The 13,363-nt window shown below is 37.6% G+C and overlaps 1 protein-coding gene across 1 annotated transcript in view; it reads left to right on the top strand.

The window, feature by feature from the left end:
• The first annotated feature begins 4,908 nt into the window (after positions 1–4,908).
• The window catches only part of LOC124638147 (C-Maf-inducing protein-like), a 28,396-nt gene continuing 19,941 nt past the window's right edge, over positions 4,909–13,363 (top strand). Inside the window, exon 1 of the mRNA XM_047175416.1 lies at positions 4,909–6,489. Within this exon, the coding sequence (XP_047031372.1) occupies positions 5,824–6,489 (666 nt within the window). The 5' untranslated portion in view covers positions 4,909–5,823. The remainder of the gene's footprint in view (positions 6,490–13,363) is intronic.

Genomic DNA, 13,363 nt, shown 5'->3' with positions numbered 1-13,363 from the left:
CATTAAATACGTCCTTAAAGTAACGATTGATGGTATTTCCCTAACAATTGCAGCCTTCATGGTGTAATGCGCTTGATCATATAGCGACAAATTGTTGTAATCAACGAAATGTGGATTACTAATCTTTTGTTGGTGCGCAAATGTCGTAATTTTCGTCATCATTTAAAAGAGTAAATTGTTGTAATCTCATCGCTCTTGAACCGTAATAGCTAGTATAGAACCCTTACAATAGATAATAACAACACGTGAGCGCTGGCTTTACTCGTTATTTTACATTTTATAATGCCTGGTAGGCCGTAGGTATAAGATTAATGTTTTGTTATATTCTGTTGTGAAACGAAATATAATGCAAAATGTAAAATCATTTTGTAATTCATGTAGGTACAATGCACATGCATGTCATGTAAACCTACTATCGATTTTTATCTTATGTACCTTTCCTTATCATTAATTTACAGAATTACATATTAAATTAAAATTTTGGACTAGGTGCGTACAGAATGTAATGTATGAATGTAGACTATTGTGGGTAAATTCCAAGTTACAACATTTTACTAATTTTTTTAGGTATGTTGTTTTAGATTTTATGCATTTTATTAAATGCACATTATGTTATAGCTTGTACAATAAACAAGAACGTCCTTGACAGGTGAACAAAGAGGTGACAACAAAGCCATTGAGCATGCAAAGTTATGAGACCGTGGCGTCGCGCCTCAACATTAATAGAGGGCCGTCAACATGTGTATCAAAATAATGTCATAATAGATTTAAGTCTGTAAAAATCAAATCCGAATTTCCTAGTAAAACAAAAAAGGAAAATTATATCAACTATACGAAGAATGTACAAGCGCATTCCTTTAAGATTAACCTTACGTTTCGCGGATGTGGTTAAGCTCAGAAAAGAATGACCTAAGATTAAAATACAGGGTATTTCCGCATCATCATGATCTAAATGGGGATTAGAAGAGATATTAGAAACAAAACTTATTGATTTTATACTTTCATATTTATTGAGTCAGCCTCGCACTAAGCGGGACTTTTTTAACATGTTTTTTATTAACAAAATTGGGAAATCATTTTGACGTAAGCCAACGTGCGTATTCGGATGTAGCCAAATTATATGGAACTTGGATGGATTTCCCGTACGCACTTTATGTTAAATTATTTCCTTTTGTAGCTTACAGTCCAGTTCCCTTTAGGGTCCGTTCAGATAGACCGGGTCGGAGAGCATCGGTGCGCATATTTCTTTTCACACAGACCGGAGCAGATCGGCTGCGCGAGCATTAAAGAGCATGCAAACGGAGGCAAACATCAAGGAAAAATACACGATCGGAGCCGGTCGGCTCCGCTTATTATTTCACACCGAGCGCATTCGAGCATTGTCAATGACAAAAGTAGTGCGCATGTAAAAATAATACTATATAAAATAATATATATATACTTCAAATACTGAGTACTCAATTTTCAACGTGTTAAGAATTTGCTCTGCTCTCCGACCCGGTCTATCTGAACGGACCCTTATAGGTAACTACTGCTGAAACTCGAATATGATTCGGTTTACGGAGAATTGGAAAGAGATATTCCCGTCCCCGCGCCTCACTTCATACCACAAAAGGGACCCAATAAATACTTCTGCGCAGATGTAGGTCAGAGCTCAAAATTCGTGCCGATAACTATATAGATATTTTATACATAGACTGGTTTTGTGATTCCAAGCGTTTGATAGATAGGAATATAAATTAAAATGCAACCATGTATCTGTTTTATGGAATACCTACTCTTCTAACAGATTATGACCTGCTATTCTAAATAGGAATTTGGTTTTTTATCTATCTACCTACCTGATGTTTCAAAAGCACAAGAATGCTTAACAAATTCAAGCACAAAAAAATGTACATAACTTGAACCTTATGTTCAAGAGCAGAGAGTTTACATTAGCATTAAAAGTTGACGAGTACTGGGATAATTTGACGAGTATCCGTACAAATCAGACGACTATTGGTAGGTACAAATCGCCCTTTTTTTACTTTTGCCTTAATAAGTATATAAACCCATCAAAATGATTAAAAAAACATTAGTTACTTAGAATAATGAATAAATACTCTATCACGCAATGCAAAATTTTCATTTTCTATTGAATATTTAAAACACAGTAGCGCTTCAAAGTCAGTGATTTCCGAAATCCGACGACTATTGGTACGTTTACCTTAAGGGTTGCGAAATCAGGCATTCGGACCTTCTATTAGAACTCTTTTACCGTCGCACAAAGGTATCTTTCAATCGAAACTTAATAAATAGATACCAAATTATCTGTCTGATAAGATACCTATTGAAAAAGGTAAAACCTCGAAATGCATTATTATTATTATCATGAATATGAAACATTCTTGATATTTTACTGGGAGAGGCCATCGTCGTCATAATCTTACTTAGAATTAACATTACAGTTTATAAGGTACCTACTTAGTTTACCAACTTGTAAAAATCCGGAATATAAATAAATTATACCTGTCTCCTCAGGCCGTTGTCTTTTGCCTTCAATTTACGTTTTCTTCAATTCTGAGGTCATTTTATAATGATGAATTTCAATTTACTATAAACATTTATTCTATAACTAGCTTCTGCCCGCGACTCCGTACGCGGATCCTGTCCCTTATGCCAGCGACTACGGGGTCAGCAAAATCAAAGATCTGAATTGTCTGATATTGAATTTTAAGGGCCCGTTGACTTGAAAACAACGGAATACGCATAACCATTAGAAACGTTCCATATATTTCATTTTTGTACTTTAACGGCAAAAGCACAGCAGACTAAACAAAACCCTGAGAACTGAACCGCAATAGACGTGACCATAGGGATAAAAGTAGTGATTCTAATTAGTCCGCATTTAAGTTGTGTGTGGCAAAAATATTACACGTATTATTACGCAAAAAAAACATTAAATAGATGACAAAGTCGTGGTGACTTAGTGGAAGTCGTGGTGGTTTAGTGGGTAGAGAACCAATCTCTCAAATATGAGCGTGCGTCTTTGATTCCAGGTCTGGCAAGTGCCTGCCAATGCAAGTTTTCTAAGTTCGTATGTACTTTCTACGTATATTTTGGATACCAATGACCGTTATTTGGAGGGGATGTTAAACTGTAGGTTCCGGCTGTCATTGAACATTCTTGGCAGTCGTTATGGATAGTCAGAAGCCAGTAAGTCTTACCAAGGGGTGTTGGGTTGAGCGGGTAACCGGGTTGTGGAGGTCAGATAGGCAGTCGCTCCTTGTAAAACACTGGTACTCAGTTGCATCGTCACTGGAAGTCGACCCTAACATAATTGGGACAAAGGCTCTTCAGATAATAACGACAATAATAATGAGATATAGGCACCGCAGGACATCTGAGGCTGATGACGGGGAGTAGCGACCCCGCGGGGCTATATATACTGAGTTCTCCAGGGAGAGTATACTGCCCCCATCTCCGGCCGGTCGGAGTGAACCATGACGGGGGTAGGTCTCACGCCTCTGGTTTGGCTTGGCCGTCCAGAGTGGAGTCGCTGGAGCACTATTAGTAGCCCTGCTCGGAGGGTGGGTGCCTCATGGTAAGCACAGGGAGCGCGTAATCTGCGTTTAAAGTCCGCCGAGGTATCCTCACCCTTCAGCCGCTCATGTCCCTGTTGCCCTCTTGTTGCTATTCAGTGACTGGTTCCCGGGGGCCCAGTAAGTGAGGTGGCGAGTCTCCACCTGCCATTTTTACATGTACCTAATACATTGTCATCCACTAACATCCCATCACAATAGCCCAAGTAGTTTCCTCCATAGTTAGCAATAGTTTAGCACAGAACCGGGGATTGTCTTTTTTTTAACGACGTCCACCGGGGATTGTCCTTGGGTTCATTTCTATAGTGTATAAAGGGATAATCGTCGGTTTTGTGTCACCATTTAATAAAAGTTGTCTCAAAAGGGCTTCAGCGTGTTGGCTTCGGCCCCACGTTTGCCTCCCAAAAATTCGGAACTCTGTAGTCCCGAGGTATGGAAGAGACATACAAAATAATAATGAGATATAACGCAACAAAGTCGGCGAGTGGGGGCTCGTGACGCCAAGTGCTTATCAGATTGAACCACTTTTGCTAAAACGTCATAGTTCTATATGCTATAGTCTAGCTGGGCCCCTGGAGTTCCACATCAGGTGTTTTAGATCTTCAATTTGTATAAGTCAATAGAAAGTGCTTATCAAATTGAACAACTTTTGCTAAAACGCCATACCTGTATATGGTACAGAGAAGCTGGGCTCTTGGGGTTCCACATCAGGTGTTCCAGATCTTAAAATTTATTATCTCAGCTGAAAATGCTCATCACATGAAACAATTTTTGCCATGGCATCATTTTTGTATCTCTTATAGTTTTGTTGGTCTGTTGGTGTTCTGCATCAGGTCTTCAAGTTTCGAAGATACATTATAGCCTATATGTTGACCAGGCTTAATACTGATACAACAAAGAAAAAATCATTGAAATCCGTCCAGTAGTTCCGAAGATTAGCGTGTACAAACAAACAGACATACAGACATACAGACATACAGACAGAATTTTTTTTTTGGATTTGTGCTCCATTACTGTTTCTAAACCCCACCCAATTATTATTTTTTTAATATATTCAATGTACAGACACAGTTTTTTTACAGATTTATTATATGTATATATAGATTTGAAAAAAAAAAACCTTGTTTAGTGCCTATTCACTACTATATTGCAAGCTGCGTTTATGAAACTTTGTGCTATAAAACAATACGTCGTAGTTTTTCCAATACAAGGTACTCATATAAATTTTATTATTTATTGCAAAATACTAACACATCATATAGCCGATCTAGGTTTTCAAGACAATAATTCATCTGTGTTTTGAGTTAGGTCCTCTAAAATGAGTGGTACTTAAGGACACCAAAAGAAATGTTAGATACCATCATCTAAATATTACATCATTACTTTAGTAAAGAACTTTGTAATCTTGGTTTAGCAGGCTTACTGTTCAGGGGTGAATATGCCAAACCATTATATGTAAGGAATGCGATAGTTAGGTACTCGCTTGGGAGACATATCATGGAAAAAATTAGGGATTACTATGGAATCACCACCTTCTTTAGGCATACATATTTATCCAGTATTCCACTGTTTTCGGTTGTACTTTTCTGTCAATTGAATATGGGCCATTTGTACTACTGCCACCTCTTAGAAATGCTCTGTATCTAGATGGATGCATGCACTCGCAAGTGCTAGTCGTAGTTTTGTAAGGCAGGGTTCAACAAACGGCGTCGTGTATAGATGGCGCTGCAAAAGTTTGCCGTGACGGCCGCGACCGCGGCAGCGCCACTCGCCTTGCGCAAGCTACAATACGTCAATATACAAACAAGAGGTGTACTGTCTAGAACGTATATGTATAGCTTAGGATGATAGCGCCAGCCAGTACTGCTCCGCTCAGTTTGCGAACACTGCTTGTGTAATTCGAGGCCGATTGTGAATGCAATCCATACTATAATTTTAATATTGCCGCGAGTTTTAACTATGACAGATTCAAGTGATGTACGTAAAATAAATAAGTTCATGTTTAGTTCAGTGAGTTGACGTTTGAGACGAATCAATTTACCGTGCCTATTCAAATCTGCAGTAAAAAATTGTGTATCGTTTACATTATTGATAAAAATGTGCGGATTGTTAAATATCATACAATTTAGTTTGCATCAATGCCGGGATCAGAGACGCTTTATTCAGATATTTAGATCGTAAAATAAAATAAAAAACTAATTCAAAATACCCCCATTGCCTTCACGGTATTATAAAACTACAAATGAATTTTATTAACTGCCGATTTTTCAAAATGCCTTCCTACAATCAAGAAATCAACGTGGATCTCAATTCTAATGAAAATGGTGCCTTGAAGACTGATGACAAAGATGGCAAAATCGATGAGAGTCGGTATATGTCGGGCGAACAAGTCCCGAATAATGCGCCGGTGGGATTGAATGCCGACCAGAGGCTAGCTTTTGCTTTGAGGGACTTTTTGAGTCCATCGAATACAGCCCTTAGTGATGGAGAGCCATCACCGTCTGCCCTTTCGCAGACACTGCCTTTCATAGATGAACAGGTAGATGAGGAGGAGGCCACGCACTCCGAAGAGGAGCAGACACAGTGCCGTGATACTGAGGACGTGTTGAACAACGCCGCTTGCCGCCTCAGGCGGTGGCGTGCAGCGTCAAGGAAGCTGCGCCGGCCGCGGATCATAAATAACTTGAGCTCCAAAGATGATAAGGATGGGAACATAAGCAAAGTGTGTAACGGTGGTCACACGGACCTGGCCGACCGGCTGCGCAGCCTGGCGGCGGCCGGCAGCATGTCTGCCTCGGCCGGCGAGCTACTGTCCCTGGCTCCGCCGCCGCCAGCCGCCACCGCTCCACCCTCGCCTGGCTGTCTGCTCTCACCATCCCTAGCAGATCAGAGTTCTGCAGAATATTTCGTGAGTATTCAAAATTCCTTACCTAATAATATCATAAATCATAATTACATTTGCTGGTAGCTGAAAAATAGTAACTTGTATGTTCTTATCAAAAGTCATATACTTACTGCGCGGAGGCTGACTATTTACATAACACCTAAGTACGTACACAAGCAAGTATTTGCGTACCGCAGACGCACGCACCTCATGGAAAACAAAGCATTTTCTTCACGTTTATAGTTATAAATTATTCAAATCGAACCATAATATTAAACTGCTATTAATTATGTCATTGTACATACCTATTTATAATAGAAGTCATCTTGACGTGGGTACGAACCGTAATGAAAATGATCAGTAATTTCAAGACATGGTATACTTTATTTATACACAGGCACAAATAGTCAACTTTCGCGGTTTTCTAAACCACATTACAGAGGCTGGTTGTAACGTAACACAGATATTATTAAACATACAGCATAGGTATGATCATATATTATTATTTACTGGCACGGTTTCATATTTTGTGGGTTTGTCTGATTACGAAATACGATGTAGGTAATCATAAGCATTAGTAAACATAGAGCATTAATTAAAATTATGTGTGTATATTTACTTCCGTTTGCAAATATTTACACCTGTTTACGAAAGTTTATACTCAGTAGCAGCATCGTGAGCAAAATAATGTTAGTCCCACTTTTTTGTGGCGATGTTAGATACTTAAGTACATTTTAATTCGGTAAACCATGAAAAGCAGGTAGAAGAAACCGTCAGTCATGACGTTACGGGTTTCCCGATGAGAAAGTTCCATCAAAATCCTATTCAAAACAATCAAAAATTTTCCCCAACAAGAAAATTTATCTTCTTGTTTTGTAAAATTATTCCGCGAAATCAAATAAACTTCGACTAAGTATTTATGCTATATAGTCACTGTTTATTTTGCCTTAACGATATTGTATTAACTTCAGTTTTTCGTGTAGAAAATAAGTGTTTTGCACGGATGCACCGCGCTCAACAAAACATAAAATAAAAATAACCTTCAGTTGGTCGCGCAGTAAGCAGTAAACTGTTAACAGTATCTTGAGCACATCCTACCGCCTTTCTCTCATAAAAAGTACGTCATTATAAGTAAGAACATTATTGTATAAATCAAGTTGCTGACGTCATCGGCGTGGCGTCGGTTATGGTGTTTATTTACAAATGTATCAACAACACGGGTCGCACAGCTGTTTCGTAATCCCAAACTTACGATATAAGGACCGTGGTTACAGCTTATTTTGGCAGACAAGCAAAGAACATACAGGATCTGAGATAATGTCGCGTTAGCCAAATAAAAACTGATGATCAATCACGACAGTATTTTTCTACAAACAAACAATTTTCCTCGTGGTGGTATAGATGTGTGAAACATTTCTTTCAGTTACAACTAATATGACACAGGTAGCTACACAATACCTTTATCTGATGGATCTTTGAAAGATAATAATGTAAACGTCAATTGTTTTTATTCAGTCATTCACTGATATTATTTCCTTCTTGGATTCACAGAATTTGTTTGCATGGATCAATCATTATCTGATAATAACTCACTTTGTAAATAAATTCTATGAATTGATTTATGGGTTTTCTGAGTTTATTCATTTTCATGGACTCTTTTTAAATTTTCTCTATACAAATAACAAAAAATAACATTGGAGATTTTTTGACAGTTACATTGTACCTCTACATTTTAAAATGGATGCAGTAAAGGATCCGAAACGTCGCGTTTAAATAATATTAACATAACTGCGATAAAATCTGTAAAAGTAGTTTTATTAGAGGTTTGCTTAGATTTTCAAAAACGCCGATTGGACCTGCTTCACAGAGCGCCTTTGTTCTATCCTTAAAAAACTCACGGCCTTCTGAAAATTACCGTTACCATTTTGAACCAACTATCACAAAATTAAATAATTATTATTTTCTTAAAAAATAAATAAACCGTGCATAAAACATAAATAAACGGAACATTCCATCATTATCACCTTCTGCAAACTATTTTTATCAAAAGAGATTACGAGCTTCGGAAATGTTGACATATTCTACAGATGAATATACATAGTATCATTGAAAAACTTGTGAAAAAAAGTTTTCCTTATTTTAATCATAGTCTTAACATTAATATTATTTTGTAAAAGAAATGCGCAAAAAGTTTTTAATTCTTAGAAATGCTACGATTACTACGACTTGAAATTACAGCCGCTACGCGCAACAAAAACCTGAAACTACATGTAATAGAACGTGTTCAAGTGAGAGATAACAAGTGTGTATGTAGTGATAGCTGCCTGCCCAACACCTACTATATTACGTACAAAGGCAATTTTAGCCAAGCAATATCGTAAAATGAGGGAAATTTTCCTTAAAAACATCTCGTAGCGGCTGCGTAGCACTCGAAAAAAACATGATTCAAGTCATGTTTTTTTATCCGTGTGAACTGTTTAATTGCAAGACAGTGTACTTCACCCCCGTCTGAGTGGGACGACAGTTGGTCTGTGCATATACGATGTGTATAGTGTGGCTGGAGCACGCGGTCACATCATGACCCTCACGCGGCGCCGCAACAACTAGCGTGCTGTATCGATTGGTTCGACCAAACGATTCACTTTAATCTTGACCACTCACTGTACGTCACCAAATCTGTGCAACAAAAGACCCAACTCAACTGTTTAGATACAACATTCAATTATTTTTTACTCAAACCAATGCGGCTATGAAAAAACGTGATCGGGTAGTTATCAAGGCACGAAAAGTTTATATCTTCGGTAAATATAGATTTAGCTTAAAGAATACAAGATATTGTGATGAAAACAAATTCTAACGCGAAGTTCCTTAAAATTAATAGGTTTTGAAAATCAAAACCTCTGAGAAACCTACCTCAATTTGGAAGAAATTTAGTGTTTAATCCCTAAGGAGCGGAAAATACCCTACCGATTTGATCGTCGTGCTCTGATAAGCATGTTGGCTGCTTGACTATCGTTACAAATAGGTCAGCAACTCGGGAGATTAACATTCACTGAACTTCTGAGATCATGTATGTACCTATAGCACCCTTGCTTACTGATTACTTATCTGATGATGGAAACAAAACAATTTCATAATTGAAATGTGTTGTCTTATAAACCACACTCATCACATAAAGAAGATATTTGTGAAATAATTACCCCATTGCGTCCAAGGATACTTATTATAAATAGTAAATAAATATGTCAATATATTTTTATTTTTTAACAATAGCTATGGTTTATTTAAAATAAGAATTAAACGGGAAAATAGATGCAGTAACCTTTGCTCCTGGACACAAATACTAATAATTCATGAACATATTATTATAACAAATAGTTTTATTGCAATAGTATTCCATGTAATCTATACACAAGCCGTGCTTCCTCATCAATTCTATGAACATCATACCATTATGTGATGACACGCACAGTAGTTCATTAAAACAGCATTCGGAACAGTCACTGTACGTTATGACTAATTTCATGTACATACATACCCACTGTTTTTCAAATTAAAGACGTCAAGGGGGCGTGGGATGTGATCAAACTTTAAGTTGTGAATTACCTAGTAACAGTGATGGTATCGGCCAAAAAACAGTACACTGACGACGTTCAAATGATGCCGTAGTAACTTTTACTGACGTAATATATTATGACTAAAGGGGCTGCGCAATAACTTATGTCATAACATCAACATGCGATGACAAATCAGCTTCCGATGATGTAGTCAGAGCTAATTGCACTTTAGAAAGTCCATGTGTCATGTTTGCGACCTAAAGTTATCCTCAATCTTTGTAGCAATTTATGGTTGTGGTCGTAAAAAAAGGATGGAGGCATAAAATATCGGTGAAGTTTTGACGGACATGAATATCGGAACCAAAACTGATCCCCTATCAACTTCATACCTTTTTATTTACGAGCAAATTCATGTTCAGTTTGTTTCAGTGTCACTGTCAGAATCTGTTTAAATCAGATTAGTGGCAACCTCGGATTTTATTAACCTCACACTTTACAACCTTCACGAAGAAGGTGACACACTGAATTACATAATTTAAATTCTAAGGACATGTTGGTGCTGTAAACATAAAATTACAATGTTGGTTTCTTTAGTCTGTCGAACTTGCATGTCTCCAAATCAATCATGAGATGGATTAGCACAATCCAACGAATTATGCTTATTTAAACCGTCTTGGTGGGGACGTTAAAACGTACTCATTTGACTACGTTTATAGTATCTATTAGTATTAATCGTGTACATGAGGTACTCCTATGTAATTGACATGAGATGATTGAATACAGTAGCAGAGCGAAGGTTAAATAAGTTTAAACATCATTTTATGATATTCATCTACTTATGGAGCACGCTACATGTGTTAGAAGACTGGAATAGGTTACATTCACAGAATTTAGTAGGTCCATTATTAGTAATAATAGGTACTTATGTAAAATGATGGTGTTTGTTAGCATCTGTGAGATGTTCTGTATTATTATTGACAGCGCAGTGTGATGTACGCGCTCAAACGCCGCTGGTGTTCTCCATTCGGGTCGATCTCCTCAAGCGGAGGAGCGCGGTGCCTCGGTATCCGCGCCCTCATGACCCAAATTTTCGCAGTGACGTCACCGAACACCGACCACTATGTGGGTCATGTCATGCGCCAGCACCACCGACCCACTCTGCACTCGGATATTGCACTAGATAAGATAGCAACAATCAAAGATATAATTTTAGGTCACGTTACCTTCTTCGCAGGCATGGTATAGGTACTTAGTATATCAGTTTAAATAATCACATGCAACTTTGCTGAGAATTTGGTCACTGGCATAATTATGTGAGGATTCTTTAAAACAGAAAAAAAAATAGGTTTAAATTTCGCACCTAGGAAGATTAGGATAGGTAAGTGTATATTTTAATTAAGATGTATTTAGTATAATTGACCTAGGTAATTCTTTGATTTCATAATTATTTTCATACGTCAACTTGTGTGGGTGGTACAACTTTTTCTGAATTTCACATGCATAAGTAGACGTCTGTTCTTTAGATTTTCTTTGTAAGCGGTTTCAAAACATGGGCACACAACGGCCTCCAAACGTCCCAATCCAAGAGTTATATTGTAATTTACACATTGCCACTAGGACCAACCACATCGTGCTTATTTTGTTCCTAGCTTTTAGCGGAATGTTCTTTATTTGAAAATGCTAAAACAAGCTTCTTCAATGCACTTTAAAACTTGGCGGTTTATCATTTAATGATATTGTTATTTTTATATAATATCTATTGAGAAAAGCATGTCTTATAAATTTTAAAAACAAAATTTGATTGCACGAACAAAGCTGCTAGTCTACACAAAAACTGTTGTTTTGGGCTACACGCTACGAATTGTAGGCTAAAACTGTAGTGTAAACATCTGCATCAACAGATACAGATTTATGGCAATATAGATTAATGGGTCTGTATGGAATTACGACCGCTGTGGAACTCGCGTGTAAATAGTAACGCGGGTCATTTGATCCTCTCCGAGGTCAGTGTGGGGATGACTGACCACTCATCTATATAGCTATAATCCAGCTAGATTCTAGGATTAATAGGTACGTAATGTTGAAAATCGATTAATTAATCCTTAAGTCATTTGGACTCTTTATTAATTACTAGCTGATCCCGCGAACTTCGTATCGTTCAAACCTTCCCTGGACCTCTACAAACATTTTAAAACCAATATCACCTCAATCGGTTCAGCCGTTCTCGAGTTTTAATCAGACTAACGAACAAGAATTCATTTTTATTTATACATATAGAAGATAGAAGATAATAGACAGGTATAACAAATCTCCAGCGTTTTAATCGTCGAGTATGACTACAGAATAGTTATTTCAACCAATTTCAACAATGTTTTAATTAAATTCAATTAATGCCTTCATGAATATAATCGAGAGTAAACCATAAAAAAATGTTTGGTTATTTAACAGTTATATTAAAGCCGAGTTTGCATGCTTATAACAATCTGTAAAGCATTGTTATGAGTACGTACAGTTACCAAGGTAAATTAATTGCGTCAATGCGTACTTATTAGTTGTTTGTTAGTGGTCACCGGCTCAATATTAGTACGAGTGCCCTGACACGTATGTAGGTAACCAACAACGGTTCAAAATTGTTAAACTAAGGTTTGTGGTTTGGGTATATGATACAATAAACCAATAGAAAATTATACCTGGTATTTTTCAGTTTATATGATGATGATGATGTCCTCCTAGCCGATTATCGGCTACGGCGGCTGTTCTCATGTAAGGAGATTAGCCAACTGCGCAGGACATATTATAGTGCACAAGCATTTGCGCAGACACAGGTGCACTCACTATTCCTTCACTCTCATAGCCCGATGGGACGGCAATCCGACACGACCGGAGAGAGATCAGGCGCAGGACCGACATTTACGTGCTCTCCGATGCACGGGTGTATCAATCACCAACTTCCAGGCTCCGGGCTGCTTTGTGAAAGTCTTCTAAAACCTACAAAGCGATTTTGGCCCGACTCGGGCTCGTGACTCGGACTCGTGCTCAGCAGCCACACTTGCGACAACTAGACCAACGAGGCAGTTAAAAAGTTTCAGTTTATATAATAACGTGATCACACGTTCTAGGTTAGTTACGAATGACTTAAAGACATCAAAAGTTACAAGGCGATGGTTGGTTGAAAATATAGAAACAATTATGCGATAAAGTTTGTGTGAAACAAAACAATGTATTTTTAGCCTAGATTGATTCCAACCACACGCCAGCGTTTATGCAGCGTTCAATTTAGTACGTTATCATTTATTAAATTGTCATTTCAAGCTAAGGCAACAAACTTTGTCATATATATT

This window comes from Helicoverpa zea, chromosome 1 (assembly GCF_022581195.2).
Source record: "Helicoverpa zea isolate HzStark_Cry1AcR chromosome 1, ilHelZeax1.1, whole genome shotgun sequence".
Taxonomy (NCBI): domain Eukaryota; kingdom Metazoa; phylum Arthropoda; class Insecta; order Lepidoptera; family Noctuidae; genus Helicoverpa; species Helicoverpa zea.
The sequence above is the reverse complement of the archived record's forward strand: the minus strand, read 5'-3'. Positions and strand labels throughout refer to the sequence as shown.